This window comes from Callorhinchus milii, unplaced genomic scaffold, assembly GCF_018977255.1.
Source record: "Callorhinchus milii isolate IMCB2004 unplaced genomic scaffold, IMCB_Cmil_1.0 Scaffold3, whole genome shotgun sequence".
NCBI lineage: Eukaryota > Metazoa > Chordata > Chondrichthyes > Chimaeriformes > Callorhinchidae > Callorhinchus > Callorhinchus milii.
Genome location: NW_024704744.1, coordinates 69,502,788 through 69,526,016, shown reverse-complemented (window position 1 = coordinate 69,526,016; position 23,229 = coordinate 69,502,788). Strand labels below are relative to the sequence as shown.

Here is a 23,229-nt window from a genome sequence, read left to right as displayed (position 1 = left end):
GCTATTATATTATTAACCTTTAGAAGATCTGAAGGACAATAACCTGTATCTTCAGAGAATTTTATAATGATACGCAAAGTTTTCTCTTCCAAGTCCATTTAAGAATAATGCAAAGAGAAGAAGAATTAAACAGACTTTGGGAAACTGATCGTGCCCTCTCTCAGGTAGAATCCTTTCCTCCTTTTTCTACTTCCTATCCCTAGGCCACCTTTCAATTCAATTACCCAATTATCAATTATTCAATGTTTAGCATGTATCAAATGCTTTCTGAAAATTTAAACCAAATAAATTCACTGATAGCCCTCTTCCATCAGTTCAGTTATTTTCTCAAGGAATTGCAAATTTGTGAAATATGATCTATTGAATCTAAATTCATATCGACTTGCAGCAGTTTAGCTGCATATTGACATCATCATTGAAAATGCTCTTAAGCATATGCTTATAAATCAATGTTAGTGTCATCACCTACACACTGTATATCAGACTGTTCCTCGTATCTTCCTTCTGTGAGACATTTGTTCTCTCTTCTGACTTTTACACCTCTCTTACATTCCACTATTACACCTAACCACACTTGTTTCCCTCCCCAAACTTCCCCTTCCCTCGGACCCTGTCATACTCACTTGCTCTTTCCCATCTCTTTCTTCTCCCTTTGATACTCAGTCACTCACATTCCATATGACTGGCTATTCCCTACCTTCCTTGTGTGTGTGACACTCACTTGCTTTTCCAAGTTTAGCACTCTATTATCAACTTTTCTCTTCCTCGGTCACTCTTTCGCTGATAATGCCCATCCACCTAGATTTTCTTTTAAAAAATCTAAATTCATTACAAAGATTGAAACAAACACTCATCGCACCAGTTGTATATACCTCAATGCAATGGGCAGGTCATTTTTCCTCATCTCATTTGGTTTGTTTTTTCCTCCACTGCTGTTTTTCCTGTTATTACTTGAACCGCAGTAAAGACCTTACACCTCAAATCACAAACCTGCGCTCAGGTCAGAAGTTGGGTATTAATAACAGGAGGAATGGCTAATGGGAGGGTGTCATGCTCAAAGGGCAGACCAGTAAGTGACAACAAAAAATTATATTTGTATAGCGCTTTCATGTTGGGAGGACATCCCAAGGCTCTGGACAGTCAAAGATTCGGACAGGAAGGACAGGGAATAAGAAAGTACCATTGTGCAGGCATAGCTAACAGGTAATGTCTATCAGGGGAAATAAAGAACGAGAGGGCAAAACACTGCAGTTAAGACCAGTGGAGTGTGAATGACAGGCATGATACCTAATAGATTGACTTGTGCTGTTCTGGCAGTTTCCAGAAATTTACAGAAATCTTTCTATTCAGTCTAACTTCTTACAAAATTAGGCTATAGTTGTGTAATTTATACATTTTGACTCACATTTGTTGAGTATGCTAGAGGGGGAAATTCCTCGGGCCTCTATCAAAAATATTATAGATACTTACTTGGCTTTGATATGGTGCAGTAAATCATTGTGCACAACGTTACTTTAAACTGTATGTCTGCTCTTTAACAATTAGGAGAACACTTCATCCATTCCCTAATGGAATCTTTACTTTGCTTCTGTTGACTGTGAATGGTAAACTTTGACCAACTTGACAAGAGTGTAATAAAAATGTTCACATTGTTGGTATCACTTGAATTTAATTGGAACAGGTAAGCACCCCCCCCAACTCACCAACCCCACCAACAAAAAACAGTAAACCGCTAAAAATCACTCTACTAAATTCCATCCGGAGTTAAGAACTCTGCTTTGGCATGATACTAAAGTTTTAAACCTTGAATTTCCCTTGGGAAAACAAATGTTATTCTTGTATTTCTGTAACTAGGCAAGATGAAGTATATATTTAGCTTTGGAGCTTAGGCTCAGTCGATGTAAAATAAATTGAGCTACATGGTCTCATTTTCTTCCCAAGCAAACAGTGTTACTCATAATTCCCTTTCAGGTTATGGATTTTTCTCAACCTAACTACAAACTAGCCCAAGGCCTGTCATTTGAAGGAGTAAACTAATTAAATAGTTTCAATTCACTCAGCAACCATAGTGATTTTAGCATCGCCTTTCACACAGCATTTCCACAAAATAAACATCTGAGAAACTGTAGTCAAAAGGGGCTGGAATAAGTCCCTCAAGCTCTCTTTGGGGATCAATTCATACACAATACAAAGTAAATTCCCTTTAGCCACATTAATGGAAAAAATCTCTCAACCAGATTACTATTTTGTTTTGATAGTTCAGATATCGTTTAACCCTGTCTGAAGTCAACGTTCCAGATTTGGGCCACAAATGCTATAAGGCCATTTCTGTATCATTTTGAGTTCTGTTAACGTGCAGGTTTCCTTTCCCCTGCACCCATCCCTCCCACCCCTTCCCTCACACATGCAAACATCACCCCCTCTCATGTACTAACTGCAGGATCAAATACAAGTGAAGCAGTAATTAGAGAACATTTTCTTTCAAAAGTACTTTGTATCTTATCCAAGCAGCAGCGACCCTGAAGATTGACTGATTCAGAATGACACAAATATTTCCAGTTAATAAAACAATGTATTTGTCTGCCAAAGGAATGATTCTGTACAGGACGTGAAATCACTCTGTTTTCCATAAACCATGACAGATTTTTATTTTTCCCATAGCTGTAAAATTCATGCTTTTTTATAACTGGGAAATCAATGAGGAGAGTTATGGTTGGAGTCCAGGCTACTTTTGGCAATTAAGAACATTTGAAAAGTTTGAATTACTGCGTAAAAGCATGACTGAATAACTGAAATGCTTTTCAGTGTGGTGACATTGCCAAATTTAACACCAACATATGCTGTATCAGCTGGCAGTGAGGTTCCCTTACGATTACTTCATTGCCTCTCATCAAGTGAATGTATTTAAATCAGCACTCTCTCATGGTCAGCATTCAGTTTCCTGTTGGAATTTGCCTCATCGCAAGTGTACTTTAAGACGGCCTCCCGATGGGAAAATATAAATGTAAATTCTATTGTAAATATTGATAATCCTGCATTTGCTGTAGTGCCTTTCACGTCAGGAAGACATCTCAAAGTGCTTCGCAGAATATATTGTAAAGTGTAGCGACTGTGTATTTTGTAGGCAAATGGGGCAATCTGTGCGGAGTAACGCCATGAAATCAATGATCAATTTTATTTTGGGGATGGTTAACCAAGACACTGGGAGAAATTCCATTCTCTTTAGGTTCATTTGAACAGGCATCTGAAAAATGGTACCTTCAAATATGCCGCACACCCCCAGGACTGCATTGGAGTGTCAGCCGAGACTCTTCAAGTTCAAAGTTAATTTCTGCTGAATCTCATACCATTTTAAGGGAAAAAGTTATGTTCTTGGTGATCCTACTAACTGAAGATACAGTAACCTACAAGAGGACTGCAACAGTCAGGCCCAAACATTTCATCAGGTGATTAAGCGAATCTCATGTGGATCAAACCCCTTAAAGTATAATTCAGAAAACCTGAATAGAAAAATATATATTCTTGCAACTGAATAGCAATCTGTGAATGCACAGACATTGGATTAGTGCCGACAGCTCAGTAAACATTACTGTATAGAGTACGATTGAAACTCCTAAAGGAGTTCCAGCAAAGAATTAGGTTGAATGTAAATAGAATTATGTGGATATTCTCCTCTTGTTATTAGATGAAAAAAGTACCAAGCTTGCAGGGTGAGTGACACCATAAGGCAGGTTTTGCATTGTACAATTGATGGTAAATTTTTCAACCAGCAGAGGATACAATTCTCTTTCCTAGGAAGGTCAGTGATTGTGACTGCAGAATCATCCTTACAAACCTTTAGAATATTGATAAATTTGCTGGAAAAAAAACCAGTACACAGTAACTGTTTGCATACATCAATCTGTGTATATATAGACTTGACAATATGGTTTTAAAGTAGAGAGGTCAGGAGAGAAAGACACCGTTAGACTTTGAAATATACGTTAACATAACAATCCCTGAAACCATTCACAATAAAATAAACGTCAAAGTTTGAGTAGACAAACTATGATCTGTTCCTGTAAAATTATGATTTCAAAAGAACCACACCTCCAACACTTGTATGTAACTCAAGCATTCATTAGATCTCTCGGGGTCATATGTGGTGAGCAAAGGAGTTTCATCTTCAATTAGATGGTTTGACACACAATGAATCTAACATTCACTTCAGACAAAAGGACAGCCTTCCAAAGGCCTTGGGGAGGTGGGGGGGCAGACAAACAGAACAACACCCAGCCTTGGATCTGTTCTTTGATATGCACTGACAAATTTAAGAGATCAGTTTTCAAGAACAAGGGAACCCTGGAGGCATGCATCAGATGTGGCAGCTCATTTGGTCAGTGCTGATATCTGGATGATATACAGGACTGTGGCCTTTGATGAACTTCAATAAAATGTGTGGGTTGGATCTACCATTGGATACTAAAGCATGCAACCTAAGTAGATACAGTAACATGGTACAGCAATATATTTGCTCCAACTTGCATCAAGCATCAGCCTGGCTGAGTTGGTAGCACTTGCCTCCGAGTCAAGAGTCAAGCCCCACGTTGAGATTTTGAGTTCATACTCCTAAGAAGTCCTCCTGACGTGAAAGGTGCTATCCAAATGTAATTTTGTTATTGTTGTTGTGTGTGGGGGGGGGGCTGTCACATTGTTTGAGGTGCTAACCTCTGGATGAGGCATTTAACTGAGGTCTTGTCTGCATGTTCAGGTGGATGCTAATGATCTCATGCGACTACTCCCTTCTATAATAATAATAATAATAATAATCCTTGCATTTGATATAGCGCTTTTCACGTCAGGAGGACGTCCCAAAGCGCTTCACAGAACACACTGTAAAGTGAATTGACTGTATATTTGTGGGCGAACGCGGCAGCCAATTGCGCACAGCAATGTCCCACAAACAGTCGTAGATTGAAAATGACCAATTTAATTATTGTTTTTGGTTTTTTGGAGGGATTATTATTAGGCGTGTGGAGTAAGGAAACTTGCCCAAGGTTTCGCCCTGCCTGGAATTGAACTCAGGTCTCTCACTTGCAAAGCGAGTGCTCTAACCACTGAGCTACAGGACTCCAAGGAAGGAATTTCTCCCAATCATCATGGTCGATAATCCCTCAGAAACGTTGCTTATTCACTTCTCTGACTGCTTGTTGGGCGCTGTTGTGTTCACCAACAGCTATGCAATATACAGTAAATCATTTAAAGTGCTTTGAGGAATTTTACCAATATAAGAGACACTGTATGAAATACAACGATTATCATATGTTACAAAAGATGTTTTTCTTTTTATCTGTACACTAATAAATACGAATGCAGCAATGATACTGTGAATGTTGCACTAATTTTACCCTGCAGTGAAGAATGCACCATTCTTTTTAATTTTTTACAGCAGTATCAGCAGTGCTGGTTTTTACTGCCCAGTAGGAGTACTGTGAGAACAGATGCACATAGCTCTGATTACTGGCATCCAACTGCTAGCACAATATTTAATTATAGAACAGAAATGACGAGATAGTCAGCTTTTATCAATCATTAAATGCAAAACTTTGCAACCAGTTAGCTCCTAGTTTATCTTTAACTTTGAAAAGCCTCTTATGCTTGCTGGGGCTTTGTACTTAGCCATTTTTATATCACAGTTAATACAACATAATTTCTTCAAGGTGGGCAGTAATGCAGTGATGATCAACCCAAGATGACAGTGTACCAACACAAGAAATAATAGAAGGAAGGCAGAATAGGAATGTCAAGAGAGTTTATAAAAATCTAAATGTCTCAAAAGCACAGTAGACAAAGAGATGTGTAGTATAAGGAGAGATAAATAAAGTGTCTGCGAAAAAATATAATGAGCAGAGTTAGCATGGGTTATGCGAAAACAATCATGTCTAACTAATCTATGCACTACTACAGAGAACTAACCGACCTGGTGGACAGGAAGAATTCAGCAAAAGTAATAGTTAGATTTTAGTAAAGCTATCGACACAATACCACAGAAGGGGATTGGTTCACAAGGTAGGAAGGTACATAATATTGGAGAGCTTCAGAAGTGGATCAAAAATTGGCTGAATCAGTGAAAACAAAGGACAGTTGTAAATGGAAGTGCATCAGCATGGACTGATGTGATTAGCAGGATGCCTCAGGGGATCAGTGTTAGGGCAGCTATTGTTTATATGTTACACAAATGATTTGGAAGTGGGAATTTAAACGAAGCTGTACTGATGGTACCAAACCCAGGGAAAAAAGTGTCGGTTGCAAATGACAAAGAACAAGCAGACACAAAGAGATTTGAAATGGTTTGAGGTTGGGCTGATAAAAGGCGATTTAATTTAATGCAGAAAAATGCAAAATTATGAGACTGAGGAAGAGGATTAAATAGTGGGAATGTAAACTAAAAGGCTGCAGACTACAGGACACAATACAGCACAACAGTGGATCTGATTGTACTGGTATACACTGTAGAAATCATCAGCGCAACACCCAACAGCAGTGAATAATAATAATTCTTCCAGGAAGTGAATGATGAATTTTATTTGGGTGCATCTGCCAGGACACTGGGAGAACAGTGGAGTCGTGTAACGTAGTAATCAGAGTAATTGGCTCACAAGCAAGAGGACCCGGATTCTATTCCCGGCAGGGCAAAACGTTGGGCAAGTTTCCCTACTCCACACGCCTCTGTCCACCTAGCAGTAAGTAGGAACCTGGTTGTTAGTCGATTGGCTGATCGTTTTTCTGGGGGTAATAATTCCTTCAAAAAATAATAATTTGGTCACTTAATTTATGACTATTTGTGGGATACTGCTGTGCACAATTGGCTGCCGCGTTTCGCCCACAAAATATACAGTCATAAAATCATAGAAATATATAGCACAGAAGGAGGCCATTCGGCCCATTCGTGTCTGTGCCAGCAATTCACTGTGAATTCTGTGAAGCACTTTGAGACATCTCAAAGATGTGATAAAGCGCTACATCAAACGCAAGAATTATTATTATTATTACAAATTCCAATCTCTTTTTGAAAAGTTCCATGGGATCTTTAACGTCACCTGGATAGCAGACAGGTTTAATGTCTCATCGCAAGAATGGCACCCCCTTAGGACTGTACTGGACTGTGCCTGGACTATGAGTTCAAAGTCCCAAAGTGAGGCATGAACTCACAACCTTAGGAGGTGAAAATGCTACCAACTGTGCCACGATGACACTTTATGTCATCATCATACTTACTTACTAATGCGGTTAAGATATCTGCACCTACACAAAATAGCATTTACTAGAAGTGCTCTCTGGAGAGGGTATAAAACTGTTTTGTTCTGCCTTTTGAGACTCTGGAATACCAATATTAAAAGTATTGTTTATTCCAATTACATAGGTACTGATGTTTGCTGAACATTTAGCTACCAGACGAGGTGGTAATGGATGCCAATGGCTGAAGAAAGATTTGATAGTGGAAAGGAATCACCTGCAGGCAACTTAAGTGTAGTCATTATTTTTTCATTGACATTTTTACCATGACAGCAAGAGAATAGACACTTCTACAGCTACAGTGTAGGAATCGATAATTTACAATATCATCGACATAGCTCAGTTACTCATTGTATAAATTGCCAAGGCCACGGAGAAAGCTCTTTTTAAAAAAAAGTCTATCTTTTTTGCACAACATTAGAGTCATGGAAATAATTAACCAAGAGATTTTTGAGGCAGACGGTGATTTATATTTTAAAAAAAGCTGAGTTAGTTAAGAGGAAATTACTCTGAATTATACTGACTGATGAGCAATCAGGAAGGGAAATGAAGTCATACACATGTATTCACACCCCAATCAGGCCAGACATTACTCAGTCAGCACTTTTAGAATGATTACCTGAGGAAATTACAAAGCAGCACAAACACACACATTAACTATACCGATTAGAGCACTCCAAGGAATTGTGATTTTCTTCATTAAGATGTATGTACGTACAATACAAAAACAACCAGCTCCAAACACGAGTGTTTGAAGAAAACATTGTATCTAATAGCTTCCATGGAATGAATGAATCTTTTGCTTCGTGTTAAAGCAAGGTTATTTTTACACAGATTTTTCAGTGGGATGGAGGAGGCGGGGGTGGGGAGGAAATGAAACCAAGGATACTTTTAAAAAAACACATCTCTATCCCTTCTCTATACTAATAAAAGAACAATGTCTGTCTGTGCTTCAAGAAGGATCTCAATAACCGAATGCTGTAGAGACATGATTTACACCTCATTGGAAATGACTTGCATCTGGGGGTGACATGGGCATATTTGTTTTTGGGTATCTCCTATCGTTCACGAGTTATGACCTAAAATGTATTTCAGTTTTGCACTGCAGTTACACCTGGTGACAACCGAGTCAAAGTGGTGCTGTGGCATCATGCGTCGCAGAGCATGTACATATGTACGCACGCGCCACAGTTACACCTGGTGGCCATGCTGGCTGACCATGGGGCTGTGATGTCCTGTGTCAGACAGCACACACGTAGCCAAGCGGCGGCGAGAACAAAATAAAGAACACAGATGAAGCTAAGCCGCGGCAACAACAACAAAATTACATTTTTAAAGTGCTTTTCATGTCGGGAGGATGTTCCAATGATTATAAATTATATTATCATTATATAAAGATGCCTAAGCGAAAATCAAACCTTTCAATGATAAGTAAAAATGCTAGACAAAATAAACAAGGCCCATTAAATGAAACTGAAGAACAAAGAACAGTGCGGCTGCACTTCAATGCTGAAAGGACTGCAAAGCGTGTCAAAATGAGTCCTCCCACAGGAGTCCTCTCAGATGAGTAGAGATAAAGATGAAATGTCCGTCTGTGTGTCAATCCACATTCCAAATTCAATCTTTTGGTTGCAAGCGTAGCTACAACGGGTACAGCTAGCATTTTATACAGCGCCTTTTAAACCCACATTAAATTAACAATAAAGAAACATTTAAAGTAACAAGAAAAGTACCGCTTTCTTGTTACATTAAAGTAACAAGAAAGCAAGAAAAGCCATTTGAATCAACATTCCTGTTCCTTTCATAATTATTGCAAATTACTTTCTTATGAACTCCCCCCCACCCCAGTCTAAATTATAACTTTACAGAAAAAATGAGGATCGAATTGTTGCAATCCACAAGGCAGTTTATAAACATTTCAATTTATCTGCAGTGATCTATAATCTTGAACCATAATCCAGAGGCTATGCTCTCATCAGATTCAGTGTATTCTGTGGTTTCAGCTTTTTATTTTTTGTTACTTAAGAGTGGTCACCTGGGTTAGTTTGCATCCCTCGATTCGGCTAGCTATGATGAAGGGTTATTTTTTCCCTTTCCCAATACAAGCTTAAGCACGTGGAAATCAATAGCTGCTCTTTTAAATGCTTTTACAGCAATTTTAACCATTATGCAGTAATCTGTTTTTTGCAAAACAAAAATTCCCAAGCGCCTATGTCCCTCACTCAAATGTGTGGTCGTATAGGCTCTTGGGAATCAATCAGCGACAATGCCCCTAACCTCTAGAACTTGCTGCCTCTATCTGACACCTTTCTCCATCTTTACCATTAAATCCCAGCTGAAAAGTCACCTCTTCAACTGCGCCTATAGTCACCTCCCCACTTTGCTCGGGGTCCAACACCACCATAGTACAGGGTTCTGAGACGTGATTCTATGTGAAGGGCGCTATATAAATGCAAGTTCTTATTCCAGTACTTTTATTCTCTCATTTTTGGTTTTACAATAAGAGATTAAAAGAAAAAATGCTGAAGGCTACGATGCTACATCGAAGCAGCCAAAATGCTCAATTTATTTTTTAAAAATGGTCATAATACGTATGATTTTAACTTTTACATAAAATCAAGATATATTAGAACCTGTTATAAGGCAGGAGTTGGGGAGAGGGGTTGCCCACAAAATTCCATCCCAACTTATAATAGGGGGTGATCAAGAGAAAATGTCACTCTAGCTTCCAGTGTTAAAAAATGGCTTACAGTTCATCAGCTCAGTACCAGCGTCACTTCCTGCATGCTACATACACACAGGAAGCTTGCTGGTACACGTGATAAAACCCAAAACTCTACAAGGCATCCGTCTTATAAGCAAATCAGTATTATAAGAGGAAAGCTTGTATCGGGGTGCTACTCTATAAATACATTTTATTTGAGGGACTGTTGCCGGTATACACCAGGAGAAATTCTTCTCCCTTTGAGGAATGCATGGGATTTTACTGACCACCTGAACAGGCAGACACGATATTGGTTTAATGTCTAATTTGAAGGACTATACGTCCAACAATGAACACTTTCCCCAGCGCTGCATTGGTATGTCCGCCGAGACAATGCATTCAAAGTCCAGTCAAGGGACAGGTACCCACCACCTCTGACTCAGTGTGCTATCAACTGAGCGAAGCTGAGTGATAGAGTCACACCCAGTCCAATTCAGGAATAATAATATTTCACTTCATAATCTGAGTCCCTTTAAGGCATTCAAGGTATACCTATGAAATCAGTAGATAAAGAATGATCATAAAAGAAAATCACAAATGGACCAAGTTGTCACTTACCTTCTCGGTGATCCATCTTCATGTGGCTGAATAATCACCACTTTTACTGTCACTGATGTTCGTAAAAGGTCAATCATCTGCTCATGAGTCAAGGTGGCTACAGCCACTTTGCAGATTTCAACAAGACGACTCCCCTGCCTCAGGCCTGCTTTCCACGCAAAGCCAAAGGGCTCAACATCAGCCACAATACCTTCAAAGTTCACATGGAACCCAAGCTGTCCGAGGCCATTCCTCCGCAATGTCATCTCGGTAGTTTCACAGCCTCTGGTCACCAGCTGGAGAAAAAGAGTGGTGTTAAATAAGGCTTTCTTTCATGTCATTTTTAGATGTGTGGATCAATCAGAGTCACTTAATCTACCTCAATTGCAATCTTAAAAGGCATCAATAATGCACATGGTCATAAATTGATAAAATGCAGTGCGATAATCATTAACATCATCTCTAACTCAGAAAAGGCCTCTGAACGATATGAGATAGGCTTGCCTTCTATACACAACAAAGTACCTTTGTAGCTAACAACTGTTCTTTCTCAAATTTCCATTTTATCCACAGGCAAGTGCATTTATATGTTTCAAGAATACAAACAGCCGTCGCGACATCTGCTTCAAAGGCAATAAGCATTATAGATTCTGAATGGATGATTGATCACAGGTGTCTTAATTTTCATAAGCCTCTCTGACAGCATTTTTGAACAGGCGACTATCTGAGCTGCTCACAACATTTACAATGCATCTAAAGGGACTAGTTAAAGGCAACGTAAAGTTGGTAAGTCATTGAGCTACTATGGTTTACACCCAGGAATTCTGATGGTGGTTTGTGATGAAAGAGGCATTGACCACAATATTCCAAAATTATTTGGAAAAACAAACTGTACTAACAGACTGGATGGTGGTAAATGTTGAATCTCTGTTCAAAAAAATACAAATTGGGTGAAGAATACTGCTCTCAGACACTATCCCGCGTGAAGGTCGCTATATAAATGCAAGTTGTTGTTGATTTCATGCAGACCAACTTTAAACAGCATTTGATATGGTGATACATATGGTGAAGATTAAAATTAGAGTGGCAGTATAATAATAATCCTTTCATTTGATATACCACTTTATCATGTTAAAACGTCTCCAAGCACTTCAGAGGTTTCTGAAAAGCATAGTGAAGGGTATGAATAGAGGGTCAGATGAAAGAGACAGCAGAGTGTAGGAGTAAACAGATGTTTTTCCATTTGGCATGATGGCACGATGTAGCCTGTGGCATGCCCCAACAGTCTTTGTTGAGGATCTTTTAACTGTGAATGAACAGAGGTTTCCACAATTACTTTAGCTACTTGCAATAACAACAACAACTTGCATTTATATAGTGCCTTCACGCGGGCTAGCGTTCTGGAATGCTTGCAATAATTCTCCAGCAATCACCAGAATCTCGGGGTTTCACACCAACTAAACACGTTTCTTCTCTGTATAACAAGTGTCAAACATTCCATTCTCTTTCATTTGATGTCGAGCTTTATTTGTTTCAATTTGTAACTGTGACATTAATTGAGCAACAGAAAACTTGTAGACTAAAAGCAGCTGAGATGAAATGTTTAGAAAGTTAGTACTAAGAAGACTAATAGTTTTAGTAACAAACAACAACAAAATTACATTTGTACAGCGCCTTTCACGTCGGGAGGACGTCCCAAGGCGCTGGACAGAGTTACGGACCTGAGTTGAGGGTCGTGGTGTGGGTGGTAGGGCAGGGAGGGAAGCAGTTGGGGAAGCCAGCAAGGAGGGAATTTCTGTTGCCGAGCTTTGAGGTGACGAATGAGTGTATGAGGACAAGGAACAGTTCAAGAATTAAAGGACAGAAAAATTATTTATAGATGCTATAAATCAAGATGCACAACAACAAGGTGAGGATTGATGTTTGGATGTGGGTAGCAGCAAGTAATTAAACAGACAGGCACCAAACATTCGGGTCAAAGCTTCCTTTACAGCACATTGGACTAACCTGAGAAGTCTATTTTCAATGCATCAATGAAACCAAATCTGTAAGTGAGTAAGTAAATCAACACTCACCATCATTAAAATTTAAGACGAATACCACACTTTAATTCTTAAACCCAATTTGATTTGATTTATAGTTAAATCGCAAGGGATAACCAATAAACAAGATTTTTATGGAGTCAGAATCTGCTTTTATGGGAGACAAAGCCCACATCATGTCACTCAATGCATCTCAAGGATGGATTGTGGCTAAATACCCATTCAACCTTAAAAACAGAACTGTCTACAGAACTGTTTTTAAGGTTGAATCCCACGTGCACAATGAAAATCTTTGAAAACAGAGAGAAATAGAGAAGTAAGAGAATTTGAAAAAAAATCACGTTTCAATAGTTAAATTGATTGCTGTTTAGAGAAGTATATTTAAATAAAACTTGTCAGTCTCAGGGTGGTGTTAGTGGAATATTTGCACAATGATAAAATCTTAATATCTTAATTGAGGAGATAAATTCATAAATTAATCACAAATATGGCTGCTGGGGTTTTAAACCTCTTTATTTTTTTCAGAGTACTTTGTACTAATTCTCTAACCAGTGACATCGGCAAAAGCTGCTGTGTAACTCCTGTGGTTGCTGGAGAAATTATAAGAGTGGCATTCTTTTTATTTGAACAAAGTGTTCCCAGCAGGATGCTGCTTGACTTGCCACAGATATAGTTGATCTAAGAAGAGCAAGTCCATTTCAAAAGAAATGCCACTTAGTTGGTCCCTATTAAGCAGCATGCCACAACAGCTAAGGTTGGATTTGAAACAAATGCTGTGTTGCGTAGTGGTGCTCTGAGAAATTCACATCCCCTTCACCCCTTTTAGGTTTCTATGCCGCATGTTACTCAACCAAAGAGAGTGTGAGAAAGAGAAAAAAAGAGTTGATTCTGCTCTTGAGCCACCTGCTAAGAGATGAGCATGAGGAGCCCAGAATGACTCTTCTGCAAATTCCACAAGTACATCTCCAGCCTCTCTCTATCCCTTTCCCCCAAAGCCTGCCTGAGTGCAGACTCCCAGCACAGAGAAAATGCAGGCACAAACTTGCACTCTGTAGCTCCATGAAATAATGTGTTTGTGCACCATCAAGGGAGCCATGCTGTTCAATTTTACAGGAGATGGGGCGTAATTTTTAAAATTGGTATACTTACTGGAAATGCTAGAGAAACAAATAGTCTCCTCCATCACCAAAACAGCCTGTCTCTGATCTCTAATTGGGTCCTCCATCACAAGCACAGCTTGTCCCACTCTCCAGCTTTCAATGTGCTGTGGTGGCTGTGCAACTTACCCAGCTTAAAGCAACGCATACACTTGTGAAGGCAGAGACACACTAACCGTACAATACCAGACACTTATCAGTTGCACTATTCCTTTCATTGTAGTACTTTAGTAACTTGTGAACACAAATACTTTCATTTTAATTCACTTCAGCTTTATTGAGGTTTTAAGACTGCGTCGGCTTTTGTGTTGACTGGAGAGCCTCAGATACAGGAGCAACTTCCACTAAACCGGATTCCTTACTGTAAAATTCAATAGTTTGAAGCTCTGTCACAAGAAGGGTCTGTCTACATTACTCTCAGCACTATTTTCCATCTAAATATAGACACAGGAATCTGTCTCAAACACTGTATTATTTAAAAAAGAAACAGATTTCCCACAATTATATATAACTCAAACAGCCTGTATTAAAGAAATTTTCATACATACTTTTGTCAACATAGATATTACATTTCTACATTAATAATGGTGAAGAAACATTGAAACAGTTGCTGACAACTGGAAAGTCTTAGAAACCACACTATGCTACACAGCTCTACAGGATACAACTTGTAGTAAAACACAGAATAATCATCAACCTCAATTGGAAACATAGCAATGGAATGACTAATATGTGTGAAACAAAATCTTACAGGCATTCAGTTTCAGGTGTCTTGTTCAACCTAAGTTATGCTACGCGGGCCAGCAAAGGAACTGCTTCGAGGAGTCCGTCTAAAAGAGTGCTCCTTTTACTGTTGTATTCCACATAGCCCATCCAGCTTACTCTTCACTGAATGTTTACCACTATGGCTGGTATGAACCCAGCCATAAAGATATTCAATTACTGAACTGGTTTTGAAAACAATAGTACAAAAGAAGCCATGAAATTCAAAATTACACGACAAACAAAAATATAATACCATTTGGATTTATGTAGGGACTTTCATGTCAGAAAAATGTTTCCAAGCTGAATGCTGAATGGGCATCCGAGCGAGGGTAGGGCTGGGGCGGGGGGATATAAAATAAGATATTCATGCTAAAAGCCACATACCGCTGCTGCAGTGTACGATAACTCATGTGAGATGTGAGAGAATGGCAGAAGATAACTCATGCGCTCATGTTTCCCTCTTTTTTTTAGTCCCAAACTTCTGCGTGGCATTTCCCTGAACAGCACAATTAAGGAGGCTCCTGGCATCTGGCATACCCACAGATTACCATTCTATGGTACAACACCCGGCAGCACCATCTGCCCGTTTTTTCTGAATATTTCCAACTTGCTCTGATTCCATTCACAAACCATCCTATGTTTCAACACCTTCCAAAACGAGTACGACAGGATAATTCCAACAACTTGCATATACTGGACTAAGCGGTTACCAATGGAGCGATGGGTGGGCACAGAAAAGGAGGAGAATGGAAGAATGGTAAGGTGACTGAAGGCTCGGCTTTCAACATGGAGCAGGCCACAAATGTGGGAGTGAAGCACCAACAGCAATCCAGTCAGGAGAGCAGAGAATGCAAAATGGAAAAGATTACACAGATCGGATGGAGTTTGTTCATGGGGGGATTCGAAAAAGATGAAAAGGATCTTGAAATCAATCCCTTGGGGAAAGAGTATCAGTTGAGCTTGGCAAAAATAGGGATGATAGCAGTGTGAGACTGGATGAGTCTCTGGATGAGTTTGCAAAAAAAAAATCCTTCCTTGAGATGATTAAACAAGGAAGAAGGATTTCATCTGTGGTGGTGGTGGTGGTGATGGTGAGATAAGGGCATACAGAGACAATCTTCCAAAAGTGGAAAAAGTCAGGTTTGGCAATGGATTTGATGTGGGGATCAAAGAGAATCCTGAGCTTGTGCTCCATCAGATTCACTATGAACAACTGTGGAGGTTAAAGGAGCCAGGAGCAGGTAGGTGAGAGATGAACAAGGTGACTTCAGTCTTGGAGCTGTAGGAAGCTTCAGCTTCAGCTCATCCTGAGATTGAAACCAGATAGGCAGTCAGACAAAATAGCAATTTCCTTGAAGTAAGCGTGGTAGTGGAGAGGGAGAGTCAGCATATTTTAGAGTTTCTCACAGAAACAAAATACAATCACATCCCTCCCTCTGCACCTTTAAATCCCACCTAAACACCTTCCTTTTTGATCGTGCTTACGGTCACCTCCCCCCTCCCTTTCCCCTCGGCTTGTTGTCAGAATCTGCCACTGTGAAGCGCTCCGGGACGCTACCCCATGTGAAGCACGTTTTATAAATGCAAGTTGTTGTTGTTGCTAATTCATCAGTCATGAGCAGAATTCTATTTCTAACAGTTATTTTTCTCTCCATTATACATGTACAACATCTTTATTATGTCGACAATGAACGTTACAAGATTTTGCAACAGAATAAGGGACAGAAACCTAATTAAAGCATGAGATGCAGCAAAGTGCTTCAATTAACTCGAGGCCACCCTCTACACCACCGCACCCCCCCTCAAACCTGCTCAAACATTCATAATAAACATTAGTAGAGACAATTAAAGGGTTCAAGACCACGGGTTCTTTATGAACAGCCTGGTGTTCACCACTGTTCATTCGTGATTATAGGCCCGAGGCACATAAACGACTCTCGACTATTGAGGTCCATTCATTTTACTTCTGATATGTCAGTCCAGTCCTAATTTATTCAACTTCTTACTGAGCTCTGATTAGCTATTTACACCCCATGTAGTAGTGAATATGAATCCTACAGAAACATACTTAACATAGAGACGGCTCTTTCAGATCAAAATTAAAATCCAGCTAGCCTGCTTACTATTTGAAGCTGACACACACACAGAGGACACTCTGGTGTTCATCTCTGAAGTCAGGTTGTGCTCAGTTGTTTTGCTTGGGGGTAGAAAGCAGGGAAGGCATACAAGAAAGCACTATAGTCATCTCAGTTTTGTGTATCTGTATCGTATGTCTCAGCACTTCAGGTGTGTTCTATTCCCAGGAAGTAAAGCAGATACAGGGCAAACACAGCACTGAGCAGAGAAATGAAAGAGCAATCACATAGAGCAATTCTTCTAATGTCAACCTGACTCAGTTGGTAGCACTCTCCCGAGTCAGAAGGGTGTGGGTTCAAGCCCCACGTCGGGACTTTGGTCATTCACAATCTGCCTGTTTGGGGACATTACTGTTGGCCTGTTGGCTGGCATGTTCCCCTACATAATAGTCACCACCCTTCACAGTATATCCTGTGAATCACTTTGCAATGTGCTGCTAATGTGAAAGGAGTTATATCAAATGCAAGGATTATTATTTATTTAGCTGACACTTCAGTGCAGTGTTGAGGGAGCACTGCATTTTCAGAGGTGCCAACCTTCAGGTGAGACAGTGAATGCCCCATTTGGACACTTCTGGTGTCCTGCTCAAAAAGTCCTTCAGATAAATTGGTCATCACCACATGAATACTTGTGGGAACCACTATGGTAAAATGGCTGCCACACAGATCTACAAAATAAGTTACTACACTTGACAATAAGTGGTTTAAAACACTTATAAGGTGGTATAAAACTTGATACAAAATATTTTCGCTTTTGTTCTCAACTCTACAAATAACGTGGTTTAAATTGGATAGAAGATTGATAATGGATATATATTGTTTAGCATGAATGGTGATGTTTGTTGAAAAACCAACACGTCCCACCTGTGTGCAGGTCTCAGTTAAACATTAGGATATAACTGGCGTAGTTAGCCTTATGTGCTCCACAGGTGACAGACAGAACTAATCGGTGTGCCACACAGTAGGCACAATGCATATAAATTGTTTTAATCAGCAAAATCTGGCAAAGTATTTCAATTCATGCAATAAAATGAATATTGGCACAATCAGTCTATACGATTGTGCAGCTCATGTTAATCCTCATCAGTCACAAACAGATGGGAACTTCAGGTCAGGTCCTTGACACTTCCATGATGTGTGCTCAGATTGAGCGCCTTTGTAAATAATCCATGCAATTGCCAAACTCTACTTCTGGAATGCTTCCTGTGGGGTTATCAAATTTAAAGAAAGAATTTTGGTTGAACAAAGAAAAAATTTGAAGTCACTTACTTGCAGGGCGATGTGATCACCTGGATCCAATTTCTCAGGCCCCAGGTTAAGCGCTCCAAGATGCTACTCCGCATGATAGGTGTTATTTCAAGATGATCTCGATTTCAAGATCCCTTCACTTCTTTTCAAATCCCTTCATGCCCTTGCACCTCCCTAACTATGCAATCTGCTTAGCCCCAACTCCATCATCCGCCGCCTGCGCTCGGCTGGCTCTGGCCTCTTGGTTTGTCCCTCGTCCCCTCTGCTCTAGCATCGGTGGCCGTGCCTTCAGCCGCTACGCCCCCAAACTCTGGAACTCTCTCCCTCAATCCCTCCCCGCTTTCAAATTCCGCCTCAAGACCTTCCTTTTTGATCGTGCTTAAGGTCACCTCACCCCTCCCGCTCCCCCTGGCTCGGTATCAGACTCAGCCACTATCAAATGTTTCGGGACGCTACATAACTGCAAGTTGTTGTTATTTAAATGTAAGTTGTTGTTCTAAAAAGACACAATAAAATGGCCAACTTCTGAGTCAGGTTGCCACTGTTCACAATCCAATTATTCTATAAGCAAACCTACTCTGTAGTGCGACGTGTACAATTACTTGGTAATTAAAAGCTCTCTAAAAGATATTGTGTAGAACCACATGAGATTCACTGAAAAATATCTTGGATGTAAAACTAACAAAACTGATTTTAATTAACATTCCATGGTAGCAGCTCCGCAAAGATAACCTTGTAGGCCCAAAATCTAATTGGAGACGAGTATATTTATAGCCTCTGTGAACCCAAATACCTTACAATGTGATCCTTACCTACCTGCCTTATATAACAAGACAATCTGTGGCCTATATGCAATTATGGTGTCATTTGCTACAGTGTCCTGTGCTGTGATGAATTCCACATTAAGACAAAACCTTTTGCAATGCACTGTCAGCAGCAGGACTCCAGCAGACGAAAGGATGTGACGGGGATGAATTGAATGTAGTGCACCTGAAGTTTTAACACTATCTGCCTTCAAGATTCAGTCATTCTGCCTGGCTGCATGATGTTATTAGTCAATATATGCACACTGCAGAAGTTTACCCCAGCCAGCGAAACACTACACCATTAACTTTCTGAGCTGCATTGCCAAGCACAATGCAAACCTGCAGCTGTAGTGGAAATGCGGAGAAAGATTAAAGCTTTGATTTTTTTCCGCGCAAATTCCTATTCCAAAGGGAAATTTGACAGAACCTTACAGAATGCTTGAATATTGAATAAATAACCATTAAAGATTCAAAGTAGAGATCCTAAAGCTGTAAATAAAAAAAACAGACCAAATGGTTTTTCATTCACTTTCAGACAACCATATGCTGCCTGCAAAGGTGACATTTGAAATAAAGTGGCAGCTGCTATAATACCAGTGAGATAAAGGATTCCTCGCTTATCACCACGGTGTCTGATGTTGCCATGGTTACCATATTTAGACATGATAGGCAGTCAGAATAAGCAAAGATTGAGCCATCACATATACTGCAACCCAAGGGCACTGTATGATGCAGGCAGCTTCAGAATTGATTTTCTACAGACCGGATCATGAATTATACAAAGGCTAAAATTATAATTAACACCAAAGACCAGGATTATTTTAGTTCCTGGATGTTTCTTTTCCATTACTTTTTGAATTGCAGTTATTAGTGAGAGCAATGCTCATTGACAGCACTACCAGAGGGAATGTGAATGTGGTGTTCGATACAGCCAAAGAGCTTGGGCAAGCGAGGTGCGAAAGGAAAGCAGAACTGAGAAGTGGCCTATCAAAGGCAAAGTGGGGATAGGACTATGTTCAGGTGCAGAATCTTTTGGAACATTCTGTTATCTAATCGCTTAATTTGGAACAATTTTGCTTTCCAGATTGATATTTGATTTGGGTCACTTGAGTTCACAACTGGCTATTCACTAATTTTCTGTAGAATTCAAGGTATGGATCAAAACCCTTGAATCTCTTAAACCTAACTGTAGCTCCTGTAAACAGCCTCTCAGGTAGGCATCTGACGGGGTTATTGTTTCTAGATTGTATGTTTGCTCTTTCCAACACAAGTGACGCCTACAGGGTTCATAATGAAAATAAATCTACCTGTGCCAAATACCAGCAAAGCACAGAATGACTGCAAAATCCGGAGCCAATGCAATGTATTTAGCCTTCACTTTGTGCTCACATCCACACGGTGAGTTGCCAGATTTAAATGTGTAATTTACTAGATACTATAAATTGGTCTCTCTGGGAGTAACATTTGTGTAAAATTATCACCATTCAAACACAACAGGAAACCAATAGACAAGAGCCATTCCCAAGCCCAGAAATCATCCCAGAATTAGATTTTGTTCATAGCTCTCTACTAAGATGGCAAGTAGTCAGACTGGAGTCTCAAATAAGTTATTCTAGAAACATGAGCATTTTAATTAATGTAAAGTTTTGAAGACTAGTATGAGACACACAAAACATTTAAGCACTGAAATTCAAAAAAAATCTCTTCACTCATCTGAGACGCTGGAGGGCGCTATATATATCCAAGTTGTTGTTGTTATCAAAATCTCTGGACAAGCTTTGGAATCAAGAACATTTTACAGAACTAGTGCATTTACTGTTTTGACTTGGATCCTGTTCTATAGCAGTATTTTACTTTTCACCAATTTTCTCTTTTTGTCCCCCACCCACAGCGCTTCCTGAAGGCTTTTGACTATTTTTGCCTTTTACTGGAATACAGTTTAACAAGCATCACTGATCCTCTGGTGTCTTATAATAATCCTTGCATTTGATACAGTGCTTTTCATGTCTTCTAGGTGTCTCAAAGTGCTTCACAGAATATACTGTAAAGTGAATTGACTGTATATTTGTGGGCAAAACATGGCAGTCAATTGTGCACAGCAGTGTCCCACAAACAATCATGGATTGAAGTGAACAATTTATTATTTTTTTCTTGAAGGATTATTAAGCGTGTGGAGTAAGGAAACTTGCCTAAGGTTTCGCCCTGCTGGGAATCAAACCCAGGTCTCTCGCTTGAGAGGCAAGTGCTCTAACCACTGAGCTATTCTGAGGAAATATTCTGAGGAATTCTAAAATAGGCACAAAAGAGAGATATTTTCTCTATCCCAAAATTGAATTGGACGCACCTCTAATAATTCAGCACTCACTAGACATTTCACTGGACCGTCAGTCTAGACTATTAATCTCAAGACCCAATATTGGGCTTTGAGCTCACAACCTTTTAACCCAGTATCCACACATGATCCTTGACAATGAATGTTAGCAGACTATTAAACCACAGGGAGCATTTAACCACAGCTGAGCCCATCCTGTCCTCCACTAACATCCAATCACTCACCTTCCCATGAATGAGGAGTGGGACCAAAGCTGCTATTCCCTTCCCTAAACAAGCATTGCATTCAACGTTATAGTGTCTTAACTGCGCCTTGGCTGAGATCAGCAAACAACGCAACCCAGGAATCTAACCTGTGACCTTCCTACTTGTATGTCTAAGCTCCTCACTGAACCATCAGGGAGCTATCATTTTACTTCCAATAACCTGTGCACAGAATTTTCGGACCCAAAGTTGAAAGCAGGATTACATTTTGTTTATTCACATTAAGAACTGTTCCATATTTCCCAGTTATTTCTCCTTCTCAATTACCCCCTTTGTCACGAGCAATTTCCTGCAAGTGCTACTTTTTCTTTATAGTGATTGTTTCTCAGTATAGAAGCCCATATTCGATTGCAGCCGACCACACAATCCTGCTTCTGCTGCTCTGAGGTTAGTTACCTCATCGGCCTAACTGTCAAGGAAATAAAAAGATGTAAATAAACTATACTTCAATGCTTGGTTTACATCTACCAGATAGCAGGGTTGCTGACTGGCTGGTTTTCCCTGGAACAAGCAGTTTCTTCATATTGTCTTGGTTTCTCTCCTGAAGTTGCTGACCATACTGGAGGATACTGCCATGGTGCTGACTTCCTTCCTATACCTACTCCACATTGACTCTCATTCATGTATGAGACAATGAGTGTTAGCACATCGTTCGACTCTGGGCAGCATCAGAGCCAAGTGCAATGGTGGTCTCATCTGTCCTCCTCATGTGCACAGTTGTAGCAGGGATAACTGAATTGCAACCTCAAAAAAATGGGATTGCCACTTTACCTTTGTAAAAATATCACAAGTGCAATTAAAACTGCATACACTTCAGCTATGATGTTGAATATAGTTGAGTAAAAACTTGGTTTACGACTTATGCAGTGCAGAGTAGTGATCTCTGGAATGTTGCAGCTGCCAGGTCAAACACTACAGATTCAAAGGTTAAAGGCAATGACAAATGAGTAATTTCAATTATTCTTTATTTGTAGTTTGTAAGGGGGTGGGGGGTTGCATCTAAAAGAAAAAAGTACAACATTTTCTGGCCTATTTCTCTTTTGGTTTGTTTTTCCCCCAACAGAAAAATAAGGCCTGAGGTTAAGTAATGTAAATCTCTGCTCATTCTTAATAAACATGCTACCAGCCAACGAGTTGCTAGGTACATTGCAACTCTGGCACTCCAAGTCACAGAAGAAACTTGAGTCATTTGAAAGATTGATAGATTCTTTNAAAAAACAGCAGGGAAGGATTTCAAGACTGTAAAACTATGAGAAACGTTACAATTACTTTTACAATTTGTGACATTTGAGCATCTTGATTGGACTCCATTGTTGTAATCCATTTTGTCCCCTCCATTATATAGACAATCTATGGCTAATGCAGCACTTTGCAACCAATACATAACAGGCTTCACGGTAATAATCTTGAAACTATTAGTAGCTGAAATGTTCCGTTAATTTATCAGTGACAACGCCACTATATAATATAAATAATAATCCTTGCATTTGATATAGCGCTTTTCATGTCGTCTAAAAGTCTCAAAGAGCTTCACAGAATATACTGTAAAGTGAATTGACTGTATATTTGTGGGCAAAACGCGGCAGCCAATTGCACACAGCAGTGTCCCACAAACAGTCGTGGAATGAGTGATCAATTTATTATTTTTTTCTTGTACATATGAAATATCCAAATCAGATGATGTGTTGAAGGTGAACATTTATAATAATTTACAATATGAAATTGAATTTAAATCTACTCTTTTTTACATGAATCTGTCATAGTTAGAATCATTATACAGTTCTCTGATATAATGAGACCAGCTGATATACAAACATCAAGACATTGCCTGGAGGATAAGGCTCTGCGTTTCGGTTAATGAAAAATATGCACAGTACTTCACACCACACAGCAATACAGTATTAC

General features: G+C 39.6%; 1 protein-coding gene across 5 annotated transcripts in view; it reads right to left on the bottom strand.

Annotated features, from left to right (window-relative positions):
- Window positions 1–23,229, bottom strand: part of LOC103179256 (signal-induced proliferation-associated 1-like protein 2) — a 206,448-nt gene that overhangs the window by 49,934 nt on the left and 133,285 nt on the right. For all 5 annotated transcript variants that reach the window (XR_006084920.1, XM_042332736.1, XM_042332735.1 and 2 more), the window contains one exon: window positions 10,598–10,872. Coding sequence is in view for 4 of the 5 variants with exons in the window: in XM_042332736.1 (XP_042188670.1) it covers window positions 10,598–10,872 (275 nt within the window). In the remaining variant the exon portion in view is untranslated. The remainder of the gene's footprint in view (window positions 1–10,597; window positions 10,873–23,229) is intronic.